The sequence below is a fragment of the Ceratotherium simum genome, chromosome X, assembly GCF_057802395.1.
Source record: "Ceratotherium simum simum isolate JZ-2026a chromosome X, ASM5780239v1, whole genome shotgun sequence".
NCBI lineage: Eukaryota > Metazoa > Chordata > Mammalia > Perissodactyla > Rhinocerotidae > Ceratotherium > Ceratotherium simum.
The window spans coordinates 72,440,454-72,465,245 of NC_141940.1; the positions used below are offsets into that span (position 1 = coordinate 72,440,454).

Here is a 24,792-nt window from a genome sequence, read left to right on the forward strand (position 1 = left end):
ACCTCCGGGTGGGTTGGGGAGGGGAAAGGAAGGAGAACCGGAGAAATGCCTTACAGCTAGCATTCTGCTCTGCCTCCTGTCCAGACACCCCCACCCCCCACCCCCATCCTGGTTGCCCTCAGAAATATCAGGTTCACTGTGTAAAAGTAATCATAATTGCAGTCCTTCCTGGGAGCTGATTACCATTATGCCTAATTACAGCACAGCACAATAATCATTATGTATATCATTAAAGATGTGTCAGATTGACTTCATCATGAGTTTTATTTGATTTCAATGCAAAAGTACTCCAGTACGCACAGCCTTCAGAGCTTGTTGCTCCTGGTCCCTACCAGGGAGCAGGAGACCAGCTGTCGGCAAGCCAGCAGCTGAGTATCCCATCCTGTCCTGTCCGGTCCCCTCCCATCCCATCCCGTCCTGTCCTGTCCACTTCCATGTGCACTGGCTCTGCTGCACCCCAGGCCAGAGGTGCCCACCCGCCTGCCCTTCCTCTCTTCCTCTCCACGGGCTGCACATCTGGGCTTGAGGCAGAATGATTCACACTTACAAACAGAAACAACCAAAACAACAAAACCCTACAGGCTCTGCCAGCATCAACTGCTGCTTCCCCCATCCACCAGGATCTCAGTCAAGCTTCTTATTGACTCAATCCATGCAACATCTTCATCATTCTCCCCATTTTGAGGATGGGGAATGTGAGATGAGCCCATGTGTCCGAAGTCATCGAGTTCATCATTAGCAGAACCAGAGGCTGTGGCCACTGAACCACAGCTTCTGTGGGAGCCGAGGCCAGGTCAGCCTCCATCCGTTAGGCATTCCTCTCTGGTAATGGATGCATTTTCAATTTTCAAACATACTAAATGATGTTGTCTGTGCTGCTGGGCAACTTCCTGAGAAGCAAGCACATGGGAGTTGAAGGGTGGGGGTGGAGAGCAGCACTTTTTCAGCTCACGTTTGCAAGTTGTGGGAACCAAGCCAATAGCCTGAACCAGGAGGCCACCCAGGCCTTGCCTCGTTGGTACATTGTCAGGCTACCTCTTCCAGCAGGTTTCTTGCTGCTTGCAAGCACCAACACAGTTGCTAATCAGGTAAACCAGTGTGGAAGAAGCATGTATACCATGTCAAATCACGGCCTAATGAGCCTTCCCTTTGGGTCCTATGCAGATCCAATAAATGAGTTTGGCACGTGGATGCGCAAATGCTCCTTCCTTCAGCCAGCCTTGACGGAGGGACATCTTTGTGCCCTGCTCTGTGCTAAGTGAAGGACCATGTGGTTCTTGCTCCTGAGAGCTGCACTCGTGGCCTAATGGGGAAGACGTGTGTGTAAACAAATATGCCAGAGTGTGCCAGAGGGCTGTAAAAGGCCTTGCGGAGGCACAGAGGAGGGAACAAGGAACTCCACCTTTGGGGAGTCAGCAAAGACTTCAAAGAGGTTACATTCGAGCTGGGTGTTGAAGGATGAGTAGGAATGGTCTAGGCTGAGAAGGGAGGGCTGGGCATTCTCTGCAAAAAGGGAAAGGTGAGCAGAAAGACAGGGAGGTGTGACAGGAACCCAAGATCCTTTTGCAGATGTAGGGTAAACAGCTTCATTAACGTATCTCAAGGCCTTAATAATTTAAGCTCAGACTTCCAGGTGGAGCATCACTCCAGTTTACTGATTTCCCATGACCTCTGCTTCCCTACCCTGCTTTTGTGCCAGCCTTTTGGCATTTCTGCAGTTCCTCTGCACTTAGCTCAAAAGCTGATGCTGAAATATGCCATTTCAAAGAGTTCATTCTAAATTTTGCACCAATCACATTGGCCCACTGAATGGCTTAGCTATATGTTCTAGGCTTCTTAGAGCTGTGAAAGGAGGCCTTTTTTCCCCTAGAGTCAAACCCAAAGAAGCAGAGACTGCTGTAAAGGGAGGGGTGGTGCAAAATCTCTGAGGACACCTGGACTCCATGTGCTAGGCCTTTGCTGCCCCGTGTCTGTTCTCAACCAAATGGCCTGTTTGTTTAGCTGCTGACTGCTGTCTTCATTAGAGGGACATTAAAACACTGTTGTTTTGAGTGTTGCGAGGTAATGTATGGTCCTTGTGTGGACTCCTAAATAAACTCTTAGGAGATGAGCCTAAGTATACCTTTACTAATCTGCCGATGAGCATTAGCCACATCTAGAGCATTGAAGAGACCCAACAGCCACAAGTTAGAGTTTTTGTAATGAAAGTGAAACCCCCTCTGTTTGTCTAGCCTCTAGAGCTTTCTATAAAGTTTCTTCCATTGATCCTCATAAACAACCCTTTAAAGTTGGCAGGGTGGAAATTTGTGCCCCCATTTTACCAATGTGGAGACTGAGCCTTGAGGGGTTAAGTGATTCCAAGTGGTTCCAATGTTACTGGAAACCAAGCCTCCAATCACAGTGCTGGGAGCTTTCCTACTGCCCCAAGCTGCCTGCTGCTGAGCCAGCCTTTTCTCCATGGCGGGTGGGTGTGGGCAGAGGCAGCGATCACACGTTTACAGGACAGCTAGCTGCGGTTAAGCATGCAGTCTACAGGCTCCTCGCACTGTTCACAGCACACTCACCTTAAGAAGGACCTCCGGATGTTTGCCATGTTAGCACCAACCAGTGCAGGAGATAAAGAGTGATAAAGAGCGACCTCGGGAAGCAAATACCCCTCCAAGATGTAAGTCATTTACTCCCTTCTTACCAGCAGGATCAGGTTCAACCTGCATAAATCTATTTTAGTGTATTTTAATTGCTTGTAAACTAAGTGTTTCCTGGATATGCCACTGACCATGAATAATTAGAATCATTTCAATGACTGGGTTTTCGAAAGTGAATGGGAGAGCAGACAAAAAGGGGCTGCTCCGAAGGGAGACTCATTTGTTAAAGCCTGAGTGGGAGCCTTGTCTCAGCCTTCTCCAGTTTTATTTTGTGTTTTCATGATGTCACTAGAGCCGCCTGTTTTTCAGCTACTCTGGCTGCCCTTCATTTTTTATGCATCTCTCATGTTAAGTAACGCCAGCTGGTGACAACGACGGGGCCCCAATGGCCACATGTCAGAGTCATTCATTCACTCAGTAGAGATATATGAAGTGCCTACTGTGTGCCAGACCTGTACCAAATCTCTATGATAAAGAAAAGAATAAGGCCCAGTTCCCAGCCTTGAGGAGAACACTGCCTAGCAGGGGAGACGGGCACGTGAACAATTACACTATAATACGATAAGTGCTGGAATAGAGAGTTGGACAGCGAGCTGTGGGAATGCAGAGGAGGAACTTACTCCATCTCGGGGAGTTGGGGCTGGTGCAGCAGAGAAGCAACATTTAGCAGGGCCACAAAGGAAGCACAAGAGTTGTCCAGATAAAGAGGAGCGGGGAGAGACACTACAGTTCAGTGAGGCTACAGTTTAAGGGCCATAGCCCAGACCATGTTGTGAGATAAGACTGAAGAAGCCAGTTGGATCAGACTGAAGGCCTTTGTCTGTCCTGCTTTAGAGTTTGAACTTGGTCCTGCAGTCAGTGGGGAGCCCACCATGGTTTTTAAGCAGAGGCAGTGACATGATCAGTTCTGAATTTCTGACAGAAAACTCAGGGAGGGAAGGGAGACAGGGAAATCAGAGGCTAACTCAGAGAGCATGGCTTTGCTTTGTCTTCCCTCTGGGCTCCAGGGGCTCCCTGCCTGCATGTCTATTATGGCCCTTACCACAGAGCATTAGAATTAGTGTTTGCACAGCTGTCTCCCCATCCGCTCCTTGAGGGCAGGGGCTGAGTCTCACTCATCTCTTCGTACCCAGAGCCTGGCACACCAGAGTGCCCAAGAGATGTTGGTATCAAGTGAATTAGGCAACAAATGAATCAATAGGTTCTAAGCAAGTACAACTCCGATTTGCCCCCAAGTAACCACTCTGATGGATATATCAGAGATAAATCCTACTCTGATGGAGTAGCTAGTCCCTCCGTGACTTTTCTCTTGCCTCTGCCAAGAGCACCAGTCTATCATTGTCCACCACGAAGGAAGAACGCACTACTCAGAGAAGACAAGAGAGTTGCTTACAGAGCTGCGCTGGTGCTGGTTTTGACCCAGTACTCTGTTCTTTCTCATAAATTAATTTTTGATAACTTATTTAGAATATATCTTCACTGTCCTCATTCTGCTCCTTCTGCCTTTCTTACCTTCTCTCCCTTCCTATTTAAATCTTACTCATCCTTCAAGGCCAGCTCATTTGCTTCCCATCTCCTCCATGAAGCTTTATCCATTACCAGCCCCCACACTCAGAATTAAGAATTCCCACATGAGTTCCCATAGCTCTAGAGAAATGATTCACCTCTAGCATTCATCTCATCGTAGTTATTCCTGTACCTATCTCCTTTCTCTACTAGACTGTAAGCTCCTCAAGACCAGGGATTGTCTACTTCATCATTGTCTCCCCAGCACCTCCCACCCTGCATCCTGCCCCAGCAGATAACAAGTGAGTGTTTTCAAATAGTACCCACAGCATACTGCTTGCTGTCTGGCTCTCCCCTGAAAGATAATGCTAGTCTTGGGAGTACCCTGTGCCTCTCTCTATCTTCTTGCACATGGTTAGGTATGTTTTTCTTCATCTGACAAATGGCAGGAAAAAAAAATCATTGCTCATCAAACAATGGGAATATCTCACAGAGACAGAGATCCCTTAATCTCTATCCCCTAATCCCATACCATTTCAGGTATTTTGAAAGCACAAAATCCAGTGCCTCTAAACAAAGCATAAGCACACTGACCCATTCAGGGTCATAAGTTCAAATCTTTGCTGAGGAGCTTACTGTATGATGGGACTCACCTACGGTGCTGAGTGAACAAAAAGAGAAGATGAACATTCTCTTTGGAGGGACTTATACTGAATTAGCTCTCCTTGGAACACATTAAGCATCAAGTACCAAGAATTCAAGTTTTCCACATAGAAATGTCCAGCAGACAACTATAAATGCAAGTCAGAGGCTGCAGGTAAACACTGGACCCAGAGATGTAGGATCTCTGCATAGAAGTGATTAAACAACAGCAGAAAGTGTGAAGTCTTGCAGAGAGAGAGAAAAGAGCTGAGAGTACAACCTGGGGGCACGTACATTTAAGAAACAGGTAGGAAGAGGATCCTGGGAAGGAGATTGAGAAGGAACAGGGAGATGAGTGATGATGAGAGAGAAGATAGTGCCAAAAATGAGGGGGTAACTGATGACATGTGCTGAAGAGAGATCAAATAGGACGAGTGAAAACTGAAAAGAAGACATCATTAGGAAGATCATTCTTGTTCTCCTAAAGCAGGAATAGCAAATGTAGGGCACATATGACTACATCCTCCCAGGCCTCACGCTGCCCACCATGTACTCCATGGGTTACATGACAAAATGATCATGGCACATTTTCCTGCTGAACCTAGACACAACCTCAGAATCTTTCTCAACATAGTGCCCCAAGCAGCTACTACCAATCAATCAGAGTTGCCAACAAGTTGAAATCTCTTTGCCATCTTCCTTCTAGAAAACAGTTCAATGGAGGTGTGGGGAAGAAGCCAGAAAACAGTAGGTTGAAGTGTCTGGGAAATGAAGAGGTCAAGGTGGTGAAGGAAAGAGACATCTTAAGAAGTTTAGCAGTGAAGGAATAGAGAGAGGGCAGTTTCTTGGAGCAGTATAAGGATCAAGCCAAGGCAGCAGTTACTAATCCTCTAGAAGAATCCATTTTCGAGGTCATCATAGTACTTGTCCAGCAGCAAGCCAGGTAAAGCAATATCCCTATACTCTCCCTTCTTCCATCTCTCCCCTTGGCTTAAGGAAAAATTGATGTAAAAACGTTTCATATGTAGGCTTGTTTCCAAAATATTCATTTGATTAACAGAGACATATGGTATAACCAGAGCTGGCCCTGCACATATTTATGAAGAAGGAATTCTCTCTAATAGTGGAAATTTGAGGATCAGCAGTGATGTGGGAAAGGTATTAGTCTTGGCCAAGGCCCTTCCCCCAAACCCCTGAAACCATACCCTGAAGGAAAATCTTGGCCTGCAGGGAGACCCCTGGTGAAGTAGCAGCCACTCTGCCCTTGTCTCTTCTGCTACCTCCTCTGTGCCTCCTTCCTTCCCTTGCCAGTTTACCCCCCCCCCATTTTTATCTTCTCTCCTTTCTGTCACCTCTGTCCCCCTACCTCCCTTTCCTACCACTTCCAATTTCTTATTCCTGCCTCCTCTCTTCCATTTTTCTTAGTCCCTTTCATTTGGATCCTTCTCTTCTTGATCTTTCTGGCTTCAGGGTTTTTGGATACAGGGTAAGCTCTTTGGAATTCACCCTCATTCAGTCTGAATGGGCATTTGTAAAGAAGTCTGGTTTTACTACTGTCCATGGCATGCAGAAGTCCTGTTTCTTTGTACAGTTGATAAAGCACAATGATAATAATAATATCTAGCATTTAATAATAATATTTACTGAGTGTTTACTGTGCTCCAGGCAATGTTCTAAGTGCTTTACATGAATTTACTCACTTATTGTCACAGCAACTCTATAAGGTATGTTGTGTTATTATCCCCATTTTACAAACAAGAAAACCAAGGCTTACCTAAGGTCACACATCTAGTAAATGGTGGAACAAAAATGTAGGGCTCATCCCATTTGACTCCAGAAATCTCAGTCTTTAACTACTATGCTTTTCGCTTCATGGTGTCATGGAAAGCCCATTGGGCTGAAAGTCCGAAGCCATGGGTTAAAGTTCACATCTGTGACTTTAGCACCATGATCTTGGACAAGTCACCTCACTTGTCCAGTGCCTCACACATGGGAGGGCATTCTGTTGCACTCTAGCCAATGTCACACAGTTAAGCTTAGATTTGTTCCTCTGCCCTTCCTATAATTATATCTTTCTCTCTCTGTTTAGATTTTCATCTTCTTAAGAGCAGTCACCAGACTTTATTGTTTTTTTGTACTCAACTTCCCCCCAGGGCCTAGAATAACACTCAGCACCTAATGGAACATATGTGTGTGTGCACACGCACACACACACACATAATACACATATATGAATTACTGTGGATTGACTAACATAGGAACCTTAGTGAATACACAATACACTTAAGGGCTATATATATGTATTCATGAATCCTCTAAGTACTTTAGCTAATGAAATAAGATTAGTTAATATTGGACGTATTATTTGCTTAAATATAATTGATGCTCAAATAAGCTAACATTTACCTGATTATCTTGCTTAATAAACTTCTTTCTATACCAATAGTTAAAATACCACTGAAACTTCTGAATAATAAAACTATTTCCATTCTCCATTTATTCATTCATTCATTCAAACAGTTCTTGGCACTGGTATATGAGCCTCACCATGAAGCTGTTCTTAAGTACTGACTCTGTTCAAGGGGTGAGATGAGTCCCGCAGGTGGGATACAGATGTAGTCTAGACAGGACACCAGGTCTCCATCCTCATGTCCATCTCCACATATAACGTCTTATCTCCAATAGCCCATATCTCCCTGGCCTCTTGGTCATGCTCTGGACAATCCTCATTCCCCATTCCCCTGCCTACAAGCAATCGCCTCTGTTGTGCTGCTGCCTGCCAGTTCAGTCCAACAACTAATGGGATTATTATTATCTATGTATGTTTGTGTTGTAAAGCCACGGCAATAAAATTTACTCCCGATAATACCACCGCAATTTTATGTCCTTAAAATGTACAATAAATGATATATATAATAACCGAATTTCCTGTAAACAGAAATGTTTTCTTGGAAAAAGAGGGCTTTTTTGTTTCCATCATGATTGGGCCCAGGTTTTTTGATGGAGTAATTGGTGATAAAGGAAAGCATCGTATAAGACCATGTTATGGTTCAAAGCGCTGGTGCTATGTTCCTCTGGTTGTGATGAGTTCTGTTCACAGAGTGATTCAGGACAAGAAATGCTCTTCCTGATAGGGCCCACATCACAGTCACTAGCACAGCCTCCCCAGCTGAAGACAGAGCAAAGCCTCCAGGGGCTGTAAGAGGAATTGGCACTGACCTTGGACTTACCCTGATAGAATCTAGTCGAATTTTTAGGAAAAGGTAAACTTTGAGTTAACAATAAAAAATTTGAGAGCTACTTGGAGTATTATAAAAAGGGGGCTGGCTAGAAGCAGTCTCATTGTACCCTCTACGAACTAGGAGAGAAAGAAGCTAGTTTAGCCACAGCAGCATATTGCCAGTGTGGTAAATGTATCCCTTGAAGCATTTTCCTCCTGCTGAATCTCATCCCTAAGGCTCCATGAGATTTCACTTTACTGTTCTCTTTCTTCCTCTCTGGTTGCTCTTTTTGTGCCTATTCACTGGATCTGTTTATCCTTCTACTACCTTAGTCCTTGGCCATGACCTCACTTCCACACACCATCATCACATCTCCAGCTGCCTGCTAAACATGGTGACCCAGATGCCCTACTGTCATCTCAAACCCAACTAAACCCAAGCCCATCACCTTCTCTTAGCCAGACTAGCTCTTCCTGCTAGTTTACCCCAGCTCTGTCAGTGGCACTGCGATTCTCCCCATTACCCAGACTCAAAATCTGGGAGTTCACTTTGACTTCTCTCGTCTCTCTTTTCCTCCACAGCCAACCAATTACCAAAGTCCTAGTGACCCTACCTTCGATGTCTCTTTCCCATTCTCTCCATCCCCACAGCAATCACCCTTGTTCAAGCCCTTGTTATCTCCCCCTTGAACTATTGCAGTAGCCTCCACACTGGTCACCCAGCCTTTGTATGCTGCTCCCAGGTTTCCTAAGGCACATCTCCAGTCCTGACGCTGCCCCAGTGCCTGTCACATCAAGTCCTGTCTCCTCAACCTGGGATTCAAGGCTTCCTGTGCTTTCCTTTTCCAGCTTTAGCCTACTTACAGTACTTGCTGGTCCCCAGACTTGTCCTGCCTTCTCTTGCCTCCACTGACTACTCCCCACCCCACCCCATCCCTGCCTGTTTGCAATCACCCCGTCCTTCAAGACCCTAACTCTCCCTACTGGATGTGAACGTCCTCAGAATCCCAAACACATTTTCTTTCATTCATTCAACAAACATAAATTGAGCACCTATTATTTTCCAAGCCCTATGCTAGGAGCTGTAAATAATATAAATATGAATAAAACAGTATTCTTCCCTTGTGGAGCTCTGGCTAAGGGGCCAGAAGGACAGACATAACTAACTCTAAATCCCTATAGGCTGCCTCTGACTCCCATCCTATGAGCTCTTCCCCTCAGCCTATAAATATACTTAAGACCCTCTCATCTTAAAACACCCACCCTACCCCAGCCCTACCCCTGTATCAAACTCCTTAAAAAAAGAGTGTATTCTTACCATCATTCTCATTTCCACTTCCTCCCATCCAACTCTTCAGCCCACTCCGGTCAGGCCTTGTCCACATGTTCCGCTGGCTTTGCTACAGCAAAAGTCTCCTTCCCCTGGACAATCGGAAGACCTCCCTCCTTTTATTTAACCTCTCTGCAATATCTCAAACCATCTCCAGAACTGTTTCCACTCACTCTGTCCATCTCTGAAATGTTGGCTATTCCCCATGATTCTTTCCTTGCCCCTCTTTTCTTCTCACTCTGTAGTAAGCCTTCTCTGCCAGCCAAGGCAATTCCTTGGCAATTCTCATCCAATTCCTTTATGTCATTGATAACTCTCAAATCTATAACACATATCTTGTATCTTAGGGCCAGCCTCTCTCCTAAATTCCAGACCACTATATCGTCAGGATCCTGACCCTCAACATGCTCCCCACTGAACCCACACACACACGTACACCCTACCATGAACCCTTGTCCTCCGCCTGTGTTCCTCATCCCATTAATGCACCTCCTGCACAGTCAGAAATCCTTAACTCTCTTCTTCCTTACTTCCCACATCCAATTCGTTGTTTAGTCCTATTGATGCTATCTTCTAAGTTTTCCAGTCTCTCCATTCCTCCCACAACTGTTCTAGTTCAGGCCCTGTTACCATCATCATGGCTATAGCATCAGCCTTCTCACTGGTCTCCCTACTTTCATTCCTTCCCTCAAATGCCATTCTATTCTCCACACTGTAACCAGTGAGTCCTCTGAAGTGCACACCTGACCTGTTGATTCCCTCATTTACAAGCTCCCCCAGGTTTCCATTCACTTATCCCGCACATAGTTATTTATCACTTACCAGGTGCAAGCACTGTTTTGGGAACTGGCAGTACAGCAGGGAGCACAACAGTGTTCTGCCCTCATGGACCTTCTAGTCTAGGATAAGGCCAAATGTCTTAGTGTGGGGAGCAGGTAGCTCCTACCGTGAGGTTCATGCCTGCCTCCACGATCTCGTGTCCTGATTTTCCTTACGCCCTACCCTCAAGCCGTATCAAATTAATTTTGGTGCCTAAAATGTGCTGCTCTATTCCACACTCCCTGCCTTTGCCCAGGCTCTCTTGGGAATGCCTCCCTCCCACCCACCATAGCTCCTTTGCAGACTCCCCTACACAATCACTACCTCTGGGGTAGTTTAGAGTCTCCTATAGGTAGTGCTGATCTCCAGAATGACCTGGGTTCAAATCTCAGCTCCACACATGCTAGCTGTGTGACCTCTGTCAAGTTATCTGACTGTTCTGTGCTTCAGATCCTCATCTTAAAATGGAAATAATTATAGTCCCTCCGTATGAGTTGGTTATGAGAATTAAGTTAGTCAATGGATAAAAAGTGCTGAGACACTTTAGGTGCCTGACACATCATAAGCCTTTAATAAATGTTAACTGCTATTACTTTTATCTTTAGTATTATTATTATACCTCACATCGCACTGTTCTATGATAACCCCTCCTACTAAATATGTCTTACTGTCTTTGTACCCCAGTGACTAACTTAGTCAGGCACATAGTAGGTACTTATAAATGTTGAAGGAAGGATAAAAGGATTGGCTGCTCCAGGTTTGTGTCTCGGTTTCCTATGACCAAATAGGATTATGAAGGAGTAACAGCAACCCTAAGGCCTCTTCTGAATATCTTTTTGACCAAATATCTAAGTGGACGCTGTTTGCATTGCATAAGCAGGAGCTGGAAAGTAGTGAGCAAGAAAGGTGCATTGAGTGGGGCTGAACTGAACGAGAGCTGAGCTATTTTCCTTTCTTTCTTCGTTGACTCCCGGGTCGAGAAGGGACCGCCTTCCCTAAAGTAGCCATTACCCTCAACTCCCATCCCTCAGTCCCACCTCATACTTTCCATTTGCCCCCTTCCTACCTTGTTCCCCTAAAAAATATATCAACTGAAACCCAGAAAGCAAAAGCAGTGCTGGGGGAAGAGGGGAAGGGGTGGAGAAGGGTTAGCACCTCCCTCCTTCCTTTGCTGAGATCAAAGCCAGGGTTTTCACTTGAAGGTCGGCTGGCCTCTTTCATCCCCTGCTCCACCTGTCTGGGAATGGGATTGCTGCTTGCCCGTTTCCTTTCCTCTTCAGGGCTGGAGGGCAGTTTCAGGGTGGGGCCTCAAGCTATTTCTAGTGCTGGCCAAATCCCTCCACCCCAACATCTCTTTTGCCTTATGTGATCAGATTTCCTCTCCACCTCTCCAGTAAGTAACAAGCGGTGGGAGTGCAGGGCAGGAAACTGTGAGAGAAGTCAGTGTCTCCACAGGCCCTAGGCGGAGCTAATGGCTTAAGCAAATGGAGAGGACACTGGGGCTGCTAGGCTTTGTCTGGCAGGAGGAACAGGCTCTTCTTTCTGCATCGCAGCCCCAAGTGCTGGGCCCAACAGCCTCCAGGGTATGGGTGAGGCAACAGTTAGGCAAGGGCCTCTTGCCCCCGGAGGAGGGCAATCACATTTACTGCGGTCCTACTATGTGCTGGGCCCTTTTGTATATATTATCAGTGGCTCCTAACAACCCAGCCAGATCAGCGTTTATCATCCCTCTGGTAGCAATGACGAAGCAGAGATTAAGAAACTCGCCTGAGGCACACAGCCAAATCTGATGTGAAAAGCCAGCTCTGCCTTACTCTAAAGCCAGTGCTCTTTCCACCTCATCATGCTGCCTCAAGAGTCTAGAAAAGCCGTTAATGCTATGAGTTGGCTCTTTGCATTATTCCACAGAATTAACTGAACAGCCAGCTAAACCTTTTGCGAATTAATTTCTTTCAACATAATTTTCAAATAATGGTTTGAGGAGAACCTTTGATGACTGAGTTCACCTCTACAGGCTATACAAAAAGAATGTAACAGAAGTTTCTGCCTTTGCAGAGTTCATAGTCCAGTAGAAAAGGGTTAATGAATGCAAAAATAAAAGCATAGTATAATACAGAAACAGAAACGCCACGAGAGAGCCAGCGAGGGGAAGAGGGCACCACTTTTGCCTTAGATACAGCCTCTGCCTTCCCGGCGCCTGTCGCTTCCCTCAGCCCCAAGCAAAGCCTCCCAAGGCCAGGACCAGCCAGCTGCCGTGTGGAACTAGATCACAAAACAGGGACTTTCTTAAATCATCTGTGTCCCCTACCCTAAGAATAGTGCCAATAAGCAGGACCTGGGAATAATATTTGATTGGCAAAGGTGGGGAGATGTTTAGGAACCTAGACTTGGCTATTACCTGCAGCCAGCCTGCTTCAGCAAAGAATGGTTATTTATGGGTTAGTTAAAGCCAGGTGCTAATGCAGCCAGGACAAGAGGTTCAATCCCAGTCGAGCTGAGTTCTGTTAACGTAGCATTCAGTTCTGTCCCCAGCTGACCATCTTGCAACCGTGTGCTCTTAGTCCAAGAGGGGACTAAAGTAGGAGAGTGGGGGTGACCATGCAGTTGGCATTCACATGGAGAACGTGCTGTTCCAAACACTCAGCCCTGAACAGATAGCTCATGACATGTCTTGCTGACAGGATCAGCAGTGTTATCTTCGTAGATGGAGGCAGAACATTCTCTCCGCCTATACCTCAGCAAGGCACTCTGCTCTGATTTTTATGGCACTTTGATGCCAGGGGTTTGATGCCAGCCCTGAGTGGCTGCTTCATCGCAGCTGCCTTTCTTGTATTGCTCTCTCTAAACCCGTCTTTCCATACCCATGAAATGAGTGTACTACTTGACACCCTCTGGAGGAGAAAAGGCCACCTAAGGAGAGAGGGCCACACCTGTTTGAAGCCTTCTCTTTCAGAGCCAAGCCCACAAGGCCCTCGGGCTTGGACCGAGGGGCCTTCCTTGGCTAAAAATACAAACCTCTCAAGTTTCTTTGATCATAATGGGGGCTGGGGTTAGTTTCTGGATGTGTTCCCCAGGTGAGCCCTCTTGTCTGTTCCATATATGGGTTTGGTAAAGATAATCTTTACTCAAGGCCTCTTCCTTCTCCAGAACTTGAGGCTTCAGGCATCAGAGAGTAATAACTCCCGCAGGAAGGAACTAGGTCCCTCTCTCCTTTTTAGGTCAGTCCACACACACACAAAAAAGGCATTATAAGCATTGGCACAGTCTTGGGCATTTTTCTTTTAATTAAATGTGTAGAGTTTTCTGTCATGGATGTGCAAAAGCCATCTCCCCATTAAATTACTGCCATGGATTCCACAAAGACGCTGTTAGAATCCCTGGAGATTGTTCCACAACCTCTCCCATGGTACCAGATGTACCTCCAGACTCTCAATGAGGATAATTTGGTGGCAATGGTAATAACCCTGGATTATGTTTTAGAGGCTCTTTGAATGACGTCAAATTCATGACATATCGAGATCCCTTTTTTCATGCCCTCTGTACCATTTTTTTCTGTGAAATTTGAATTTCCCTGGCTTACTTACCACCTAACAATATCACTATTGAAAGCACATAATGTTAAGGACCATATGCTCTCTCTCCAGAGAGTGTGCACAAATACTATTTCTGCTAAAAATTAAACAGAAATAGTAGCTTTACATATTTCCCATTCAAAGACTTATCCCAATTGAATGATTTCCTTTGTCATGGAGTGTTTTCCCCCAAGCGGGCCCTAATAGAGAAGCTGAATCAGATATTGTGACTTACCAAAGGTCACAAGGAGTCATCTAGTGAGCTAGAAATAGAATCCAAAAACTTTTATTTTGAATCCCTGAATTTAAAACCAAACTCTACTACAGAGAAAGAAAAGCTAGAGAAACTGAGTTTGTTTGACATTCCCGGGTCAGGGAATTCAAGGCAACCAAAACAGGCAGCTGCCATGGTCTGTGAGGACCAAGGAGGTAAAGAAGACAGGTGCTGCCTGCTCTCAGGTTGCTGATAATACAGTGTGGGGACATCAGGTCACTGTTGAAAATTCTCTACCCAATGCAGAATGTGCTCAAGAATACCTAGAGGACCCCAGAGGAGGTCTTGTCCATCTTCATAGTCCCCACAGCAGCCAAGACAGTGACCTGCATGTGATACGCAGGCAAATACTGTCTACTTGTTGAACAAGGGCCATAAGAGAGGTACCAACAGAATGCTCCGAGGGTTGATGGAGAATGAGGGACAGCTTTGTGAAGGAGGTGACATTTGAGCTGCACCTGGAAGGATGAGGAGGTTTTTCATAGGCAGCAGGCATTGGGGGAGGGCCTTTGTAGGCCTCAGGAAAGAGCAATGGCAAAGATCCTGAGGGGGACAAAGCGTGGTATGATTTGGGATAGCCCAGAGCAGACCAGCATGGCTAGAGAACAGGGCGCAGGAAGAGCTAGGGCTGGAGAGAAAAGTTGCGCACTGAGCAGAGAGGACCTTGAACAAACTAAAGAATTTAGCAATGGACTGTCACTGGGGGTTTTGACCAAGAGGAATGGCACTACCAGGACCAGGCTTCCTGCTGCATCATCCTGCCCTGCCCACCTGGGCCTCCCTCGCCTTGCCAGTACTGGTGGCTTCCTTTTGATTGTTCTGTTTGTATGTGGTTTGGTTTGGAGGTTTTCTGTGGTTTAGTTTGTTTTTTGGCCTTTCCCTTTTCCTTACAGTTTTTCACAGCATATGGTCCTGATTATGTGCTGGAAATCACGCCAAGCTGCCGGCCAGACCGCAATGAGCCCCACCGAGTCCAACAAATCCTCAACTACATCAAAGGTGAGCACCACCCCTCGAGTCCTGCCCTCCTCATTCCACCCAGCTTGTGGTGGCCCATCACCGGGGGCTTCCCCAGAGACCGTTTGTCTTTTGGTGGCTAATCGTTTCACTGGCTTGGAAGGGAAACTTCTTTTTGGCCTGATAGCTTATAGTTGGAATTCCACACTGGCCACTCTACTTGGGATTGTCATTTGGCCAGCTAATATCACCTTTTGGGGACAAAAGTTTCAGTTTTAGGTACCTCCAGCGGAAAACCAGTTCTAAAGTATGCCCGGGAACCCCTTTTCTTTTAAAAGGGCAACAGTAAAACCCTCTTTAAGATGAGGGAAGTTCAAGTCAATTCAGACTTGGCAGTGTGGGGGAGGGGCTCGCAGACATTCTGTTTCCGTGTGATTCCTTGGGCCAGTAGAGCCTTGAGAGATGTAAGCCTACAATGAATAGTCAGGGATTCTGATGACCTGGGAGTAGGTTCCTCAGTCTCACCCAGAGCACTGGAGATGGGGCTGCTGCCCTATCCTTTCCTTTCCAAAGGCTAGCCTACAATTATTCTGGTCTTTGGACAGAGGGAAAATGGCAGTCATCAGGTTATTGCCCTCTTGATCACAATGTCCACTAGCTGTTTGGGGACCTTGCCCTCAGCTTTCCAGTAGACCCCCCCCCCCAACCCCAGCAGCTGCTTGACAACTCAACTCACTTTATCAACCATTTTTTTAAAGTAGTTTTGGCATCCATTTTCCTGTTTAACTGAATTTGTATGTATACGTGCATATTTGTGCGGGGTCCTAATTATTTGTAGAGTTAAGAGGCCAAGGGTATTATCATATTGCCCATCCTGGAGAATGAAATCCCTGTGTTTATTCATATAATGACCAAGATCACACCAGTTCTCCTCCTTTGACTCTTTCATTGGAATAGAATCCAGCATGAAAGGGAGGCCTGTTCTGTGCCAGAGTTAGTCTGAGGGAACTCACTGTGTCCTGGGGGTCTTTGCCGAGGGTTATATTAAGGCCCTATCCTCTCATAGAGCCCAGTCTATGACAACAGCCAAGTCCATGGGCAAAGACTCCACATCCCAGGCTCCTTTGACCAGAGAAAATTTTCTAAGCTTGTAAGTCATACACCCATAAGGTTATTCTCACAGCAATGCTTATTGCCCTTCTAAGGTGTCCTATAGCCCTCAGCCTTCCCTATTGTTTCAGCCTGACCCTATTGTTTCAAGCCATCTCCCCCTGGCCTCTCAATGTCTAAGATCCTACAAGTCCTCACTTCCTAACCAAATCCTCCTCCCTTGTCCAACCTTTAAGGCCTTTAAAATCCTTCCATTCCTGGCCCTTCTCCAGTCCTTCTCATTGTGCTACAGCCCTGATTAGCACGAGCACTCCCACCCTAGTCTCCTCCTGCCCCTCTCAGACCCAAGACACATTTCCTGTTTTCTTTGGGACTGATCCTGGACCAACTTCCCTTACCCCTCTCCCTTCACCCTTGCCATTTTCCCCCCATCCAGGCTCTAAATCCTGGTAGAGCACAGGCAAAGCAATAGAAACAGAGAAACTAAACAAGCCTCTGCAGCTATTTCTTCACACCTACGCATGTGCAAATACCTATATGCCCTCATGCTTTCCTGCACACGTGCCCAGACACATATCTCCAGAGAGTGGTGACATCTTTCTTTTGAGGAAATGGAAATGACAAGCGAGAAAAGACATAAGGAAGGTAATTCAAAGGGAAGAGAACTAGGTAAGAAACCCAAAAGAGGAATAAATTTTAAAAAGACTTGAGATAAAATACTAGTTTGAGGGTTGGTGAAAAAATAATAGAAAATCTTAGAGGACATGTAAGTTACATGGAAGTCAAGATTTTTCAAATATCCTAACAGATTAAAGCCATATTCTGATTGTAACACAATGAAATAAACTGGAAGAAAATGTATGGACCAGGAATTGGGTCCTCAAAAGCGATTGGGCGCATACAAGATGGGAAGACATGGCTTAGCAGCATTCTGCCTGAAAGAGAGTTAGGGATTTGAGTGAACATGGAGCTCAGTGTGAGTCACCAGGGCAAGGTAGCCTCCAGAGAGGGTGATGCAGTATTGATCTCACTTTAAAAGGGCTCTAGATAAATAAGAGCGTGCTCCAGAAGGGCAGTCGGGAGGGGGAGAGGACTGGAGCCCAGGCTCCAAGAGGTCTGGTTGGAGGAGCTGGGACTTTTGGAAAAAAGAAGACCCAGGGGAATGTAGTCTCTACTTCATGTCTCTGAGAGTCTGTCACAGAGCTGAGGATGTAGACAGAGTCTATGTGATCACAGGGCACAGAGCTATGACCCATGGGTCGATATTATAAAAAGGTAGATTTTCATTCAACAGAAGGAAGAATTTTCTAACAATTAGAGCTGTCCAAAGTGGAATAGGCTGCCCAGAAAGGAATGAGGTCTCTGTCACTGGAGACATACAAGTAGAGGCTAGACAGTCACTTAGCTGTCATATCGTAGAGGAGCTTCTGCATTGGAAGAGGGTGATTGTACTAAATTATTGTTAAGGTTCCTTCCAACTCTAAGATTCTAGGATGCTGTACATTAAACTGAGAAAATAGAGAAACAAGAAAAAGAATATGATGAGAGTGCAGGGCATGGTAGATGAGTCACAGTTGTCGGATGGTGGGGGGAGGTAATGCTGTGTATGGGAAGGAATTGAGGAGAAGAAAAGAAACTATGTGGCTGACAGTGGGTGGGGAGGAGCCAGAGAGGGTGCACAGCAAGTAGAGTGGCTATAGAATACTAGGAATGCTCAGATTTTCCATTTAGCCATTCCTTTCATATTGACAAAGTCTTGTGTTCTAGCCATGCAAATGAGCAGAGCACACAAGTCCAGAACCAAAAAGAAATTCAGCCAACCCTAGAAGAAACGAGGGTAGAAAGAAGTCCGAATGTTGCTAAAAATGGCCAGGCTAACCTGCTATACTGAGACTGTGCCCCTCCAGCCTGGTGACGCATGCTGCCATCAGATAGTGCGTTGCCATGACAATGGTCAGTGTGGAAAGGCTGCTGAATTTTCTGCATTCTGAAAGATTTTCCTGAACCTGCCTACAAGACTGCCATTTGTTCTTGCATGTAAAACCTCCGTGAAGCTGGCCAATTCTCGCTGTGGCTGCATCCCCCACCCCACCCCAATTCAAAACAGAGTAGGGGGGCACAGATTGATTTGGGGAGGTGTGGTGGCAGTGAGAGAGTGGATGGATTAAGCTCCAGTCTGTGGGAGGGAGTTTAGGCAGCACATTCAGCCTTTGAGCTTGCGGGTTTTTTTCTTTCTTACCACATCCCTTAGAAGCACAAAAGATGGGATTTATAACCTATTGGAGATAAACCTGAGGAACTTCACCTTATAGAGATGCATTTCTCATGCCACAGGATGACTGGAGGGACAGGCAAATTTAGACCTCACCTTATCCCATCTTTACTGCCCATTAGTCTTTCCAAGAGGGAAAAAAGACAACAATAAAACCATGGAGAGTCAACTCAAGCTATTAGCTTTATACAGAGAAAAGCTATGTTTTGCTCCCACAAGTTGCTCTTCTCATGCCAATGAATCTTGAAGATATGTGTCATTGTTCACGAGGAAGTGTGACTTAGAGAGTGGATCACTGAGCCTAGTTCATGACCACTACTGTAAAATCATCCTCGCACCATCTTCATGTCCTCAAATTTGTTTGCCTTTCCTCTGGTTGACATATTCCAGGGGAGTTGGCTCAAAGTGAACCTTCTAGAGCTGGAACAGTGCTGATGTGATCATTCCCCAGAGGCAGCTAGCTCCCCAAGCCTGGCTAGCTCTGCATGGAGAAACAGGGGTAGAGGTTTTCTAGTCCCTGGTACTGATGCCATTGGAATTAAGTAAAGGTCCCTAGGGGACCCACAGCCCAGGCCCAAGCTTCTGTGGGTGGGGATGAGTTGTGCATATGTGAGTATGTGTTGGAGTTGTAACTGGAGGTTTCTGCACCTGCTCTGAGTTCCCAGACTGTAACCCAAATTTGTCTGGGATAGAAAAGAAAACGAATGGGGCCAGGAGGTAAAGAGAAGGAGGAGGAGGGGTGGAGGACACAAGAGGCAAGAGAAGGCCTTGTGCACATCTACACTTTCTGACCCTTAATGAAGGAGGCTTAGTATGGCAGCCTCTGCAGTGCAGAGTTGAGGAGATGGGCCAGTAAACTGATGTGGGTGTGGGGAGAGACCACACAGGTGAATTAATAAGAATAATAGCTACTATTTATTTTACAGATGAGGCTCAGAGAGGATAAGTGACTTGGCCAAGGTCACCTTTATTCATTCATTCAGCAAGTAATTACTAAGCACCTACTGTGTGCCACACACTGTGCTAATAGGTGGTGGAGTTGACGTTTAAACCCAGGTCTGTCTGAACTGGGGCTTTCGAGTCAGGCTGTTTGGCCTTTCCGGTGCCCTTCCTCTCTTTGCAGTGTTGCCCTGTCAAGTCTATTCATCATCCTCCATCTGCTTTTTCCAATTGCCCCTAGTAAACCCTTCCCACCCTGCACTGCACACCCAGCTCTTCTGTGTGGCTGATCCAAAGCACCTGAAATCCGATGTTTCCTGGGAAATGGGAGGAAGACAGCCATGGGCGATACTTGAAATTCTGGCCCCTGACCTAGGCCTTTTAGTTCTCCTTAATCCCCACCCCTGCCACACCCTTATCACCCCACCATGCTGTGATTAAAGCTTCTAGCTCCATTCTGAGCTGAGTAGAGAAGTGAAAAAGGAGGACAGAAGGTGGAAGAAGCCAACTCACTCAGCTCCTGCTGCCTGAAGTATTCTGTGATCACCAGCCCCAGTCTGCTATTTACAGCTCCACAGCCCCAAGCTGAGACCATTTGCACATCTACTGGTAATATTCTCAGGAGAACCCTGGTGTTGGGTGCAAGCATCACCTCCTCTGGCAGCCTGAAGTCTGGGATTGACATTCTTCTAGGGACTAGCAATTGGGGTGTCAGGTCTGGGCATGTCCAAGGCCTGCTGGAGCCCCAAGCTTGAAGCGGTGCTCCTGCCTGGGTGGGACTCTGCACCATGGAAACTCAGCTTACCTCCACACCTTCTCTTGCTTCCTGAGAAGCCATAAGGATAAATTGAAAGGCAGGGTTGGTCCCAAGACAGATTGACCATTTGCTTTAGGGCTTCTTGGGAGGACTTTGGAGCCTCTCTTTCTTACTTCACTGAAGAGTGTAAGAATTGGAAAGGTTGTTGTTGTTGTTAAACAGAAAGGTAAGTTATAAAGATATCATGCTAAAAATTTTATAAATTCTAAAATAAAAATGGAGGCTGCTCCCCAAAGTTACAGTAACTTAGGCAGTGGTTTTAACAAACCACTTGGCAGATTACTTATGAAGACTTGAAATATCTACCTAAATCTGAGAGGTGGGAACTACCATTATTGAAAACCTACTATGCAACACCATGTGCTGGATTCCTTACATACATGATCTCATTTAATCCTCACAATTACTATATGAGGTAGGAAACTGGTGCCCGAAGAGTTAGTGTAACAACCTGTAGTCATGTAACAAGTAAGTGGTGACCTCAGGGTTTGAATCCAGGCCTGGTGCCCCTCCTCTCCTTAACAGTATTGCTCAGTCAAGTCTACTCATCATCCCCTGTCTACTTTTTCCAATTGCCCCTAGTAAACCCTTCCCACCCTACAATATCTCCCAAAGTGAGATTCTCAACCAGGTTAATTTTAAGAAGTATTATTGGGGGCCGGCCCCGTGGCTTAGCGGTTGAGTGCGTGCGCTCCGCTGCCGGCGGCCCGGGTTCGGATCCCGGGTGCGCGCCGAGGCACCGCTCCTCCAGCCATGCTGAGGCCGCGTCCCACGTGCAGCAACTGGAGGGATGTGCAGCTATGACAGACAGCTATGTACTGGGGCTTTGGGGGAAAAATAAATAAATAAAATCTTTAAAAAAAAAAAGAAGTATTATTGTGTCTCCACTTGAAAGCCCAGCTAAGTCAATCAATTTTTTGGAACCTCCCATGTGCTTGGTGCCATGGGAGATATAAGAGAAGTTTAAGATGTGGTCCCTGCTTCTGATAAACAGCTGAGAAGTCTAGGTGAGGAGACAAAACTAACCCCCTTAGACACGTCAGGATATAATAAGGGCTGATGCTATGTAGAAGAAGCAGGAGAATAAGACTTTAGGGTGACTGCTTTCAGAAGGCTGAGAGGATTTGAATAAGTAGGAATGGAGAAGTGCTCATAAGCAAGGGCAACTCAGATGGGAGAGGGGCCAGGGGCAGATTGCAGGTTCCCTTGAATTTCAGGCTGAGTAGTCCATATCGGATACAATATAGTGGGAGTCATTCTAGGTTCTGGAATTAGAACATGATATGATGCCGTGATATTTGGATGGATCATGGCGTTATTCCAAGAGTGAGCCTGCAAGGGCCTGGACTAGAGCAGTGGTGGTAGGATACTCCCTCTCCTATTCCTCCTGAAGGCTGAGAGCTGTTAGGAAGAGAGTATCAACAGCACTTGGACGTAGGTCATTTATAGGGGATCAAGGAGAGAGGAAGAAGTAAAGAGGACCCTGAGGTTTCCAGCCTGGATACCAACTGGGATGGGGAGCCATTGGGGGGGGGGGCAGTTTTATAGAAACATATACTTGATGTGTTCTGTTTTGATATGTTGAATTTGAGGTATGATACGCTATCTCAGTACATCTACATGGAAGAATTTGTTGCAGTCAATTAAAAAGAAATTTTTAAAGATAATTTGATGACGTGAGAATATGCTCATGATAACAATGTTAAGTGATAAAAACAAGATACAAAATTATTTAATACCATATAATCTCAATTTTGTAAATATACGTGTGTGTAAATATATGTGTGTGTGTGGGTATGCACAGAAAAACACTAGAAGGAAATACACCAAAAATGCTAACAATAGTTATCTTTGGTGGTAGGATTGGAATTATGGGTAATTTTTTATTTCTTCTTTATTCTTTTTCTATATTTTTCAACATTTCTACCATGAATGTGTATTGCTTTTATAGCCAGAAAAAAGTAATACATGTTTGGGTTTTTTTTGAGAAGAAGACAATAATCTTATATCAGACCTTATGTCCAGATTTTTGGTTTATGGAATCTGGTCACTGCACCTGCACACAGCTGGAAAAATAAGGGACTGAAGAGTGAGTATTTTAAATGTCTCAGGTACTGTTTCCTTTCTTAGGTGCTCTAGTAACTCTAGAGTGCTTCCATTTGTCTTGAAAAGCAGATCCTCCCCTGACTAACGATGTAAAGCCTCTCCTGTCTAGTAGAAGGGCAGAAAGGTCCTCCCTACGACCACCTCCCTTTCCAAAATTCTCATTCCCTCCATCCAAGGCAACTGTCTCAGTCTCAGTCTTTCTGGGTTTTCTCTTCTGCTCCATTAATCTGTGTATATGTTCTTCCTCACAGTCTTGATTACTGTAGCTATATAATAAACCTTAAAGTCAGAGAAAGTGATTCCTCTTACTTTCTTCTTTTTCCAAATTGATTTGCTATGCTAGTTTCTTTGCATTTACATATAAGCTTTAGAATAGTCTTGTCTATATCTACAAAAAATCTCGATGTGATTTTGTTAGGAATTGTGTTAAACCTGTATATCAATTTGAGGAGAACTGACATCTTTATTATGCTGAGTCTTCTAATCCATGAACATGGTATGCCTTTCCATTTATTTAGATATTCTTTTATTTCCTTCATCAACACTTTATAATTTTCAGCATGCAGATCCTGAACAGGTTTCATACCTAAGTTTTTCTTTTTTTGAGTTATTGTATTTTTCATTTTAGTTTCCATGTGTTCATTGCTAGTATATAGAAATACAATTGTTATATATTGCGCTTATATTCTGTGACCTTGCTGAACTAGTTTATTAGTTCTAGGTGTTTTCTTGTAGATTCCTTAGGATCTCCTACATAAATCACCATTCATCTGCAAATAGAGACAGTTTTATTTCTTTCCAATCTGTATGTTTTTTTGTTTCCTTTTCTTGCCTCATTGCACTGGCTTAGACTTCCAGTATTATGTTAAATAAGAGTGGTGAGAGCAGACATCCTTGCCTCGTTCCAAAACAGAGGGAAAACATTCAGTCTTTCACCATTAAGTATGATGTTAGCTATAGGTTTTTATAGATTTTCCTTATCAAATTGAGGCAGTACCTCTCCATATTCCTAGTTTTCTGAGAGTTTTTTTCAGAAATGGGTGTTGAATTTTGTTAAATGCTGTTTCTGCATCAGTTGATACTAATACTGATATATATGTAGTTTTTCTTTAGCCTTTTAGTATGGTAGGTTACATTGATTGATTTTCAAATATTGAACCACCTTTATATACCTGGAATAAACCCCACTTGGTCATGGTGTATAATTTTTATATATATTGCTGAATTCTATTTGCTAATATTTTGTTGAGGATTTTGCATCTATATTCATGAGGGATATTAGTCTGTAGTTTCATTTTTTGTACTGTCATCATCTGCTTTCAGTATCAGGACAAGGACTGGCCTTGTAAAATGAGTTCAGAAGTGTTCCCTCCTCTTCTGTTTTCTGCAAGAGATAGTGTAGAATTGGTGTTAATTCTCCTTCTTAGTAGAATTCTCCAGTAAGACCATCTGGGCCTGGAGATGTCTTTTTCAGGAGATTTTTTTCATTTCTACTTTGATACCATTGTGGTCAGAAAACATGCTCTGTATAATTTCAATTCTTCTCAATTTGTTGAGCTTTGTTTTATGGTCTAGTATGTGGTCTATCTTACTGTATGTTCTGTGAGTACTTGCTGTTATTTGATGGAGTGTTCTATTTTTTTTTTTTTTAAAGATTTTATTTATTTTATTTTTTCCCCCCAAAGCCCCAGTGGATAGTTGTATGTCGTAGCTGCACATCCTTCTAGTTGCTGTATGTGGGACTCGGCCTCAGGATGAACGGAGAAGTGGTGCCTCGATGCGCACCCGGGATCCGAACCCAGGCCACCAGCATCGCAGCGCGCGCACTTAACCACCAAGCCACAGGGCCGGCCCCTGATGGAGTGTTCTATTGACGTCAATTAGATCCTATTGATTGATAGCATTATTGAGTACTATATCCTTGCTCATTTTCTGTCTGGTTGTTCTATTACCAATTGCTGAGGGGGGGTGTTGAAGTCTCCAATTCTAATTGTGGATCTATCAATTTCTCCTTGTAGCTCTATCAGTTTTTGCTTCATGTATTCTAAAGCTCTGTTGTTTGGTGCATACACATTTAGGATTGCTATATCTTCTTGGTAGATTGGCCCTTTTAGGATTATGTGACATCCCTCTCTGTCCCTGGTAATTTTCTTTGCTCTGAAATCTACTTTATCTGATATCATAATAGCCACTCCTACTTTCTTTTGATTAATATTTGCATGGCATATATTATTCTATCCTTTTACTTGCAACCTACTTACATCATATTTGAAGTGAGTTTCTTATAGACAGCATATAGTTGGGTCATTTTTTTAGCCACTCTGCCAATCTTTGTCTTTTAATTGGTGTCTTTAGATCATTTACATTCAATATAATTTTGATATGGTAGAGATTAAATCTGCTATTTTATTTGTTGTTTTCTCTTTTTTCCTTCTGTTCTTTGTTTCTCTGTTTTCTTCTTCCTCCTTTACTGCTGGTGACTTATACCTTTGTTCAAATTCCCTTTTGATTCATCTGTAGTGGTTTTGATTGTATCTCTTTGTATAGGCTTTTTAGTGGTTGCTCTGGATATATATTATATTA

At 44.7% G+C, this 24,792-nt stretch overlaps 1 protein-coding gene across 6 annotated transcripts in view; it reads left to right on the plus strand.

Moving 5' to 3' along the window:
• HDAC8 (histone deacetylase 8) overlaps positions 1 to 24,792 on the plus strand; it is a 236,281-nt gene that overhangs the window by 196,639 nt on the left and 14,850 nt on the right. For 4 of the 6 annotated variants that reach the window (XM_087426788.1, XM_087426793.1, XM_087426794.1 and 1 more), the window contains one exon: positions 14,902 to 15,007. In XM_087426788.1, coding sequence (XP_087282914.1) covers positions 14,902 to 15,007 — 106 coding nt within the window. Of the gene's footprint in view, positions 1 to 4,364; positions 4,454 to 14,901; positions 15,008 to 24,792 lie in introns of all 6 variants that reach the window. The other 2 variants (XM_087426789.1, XM_087426790.1) reach the window with 1 other exon arrangement.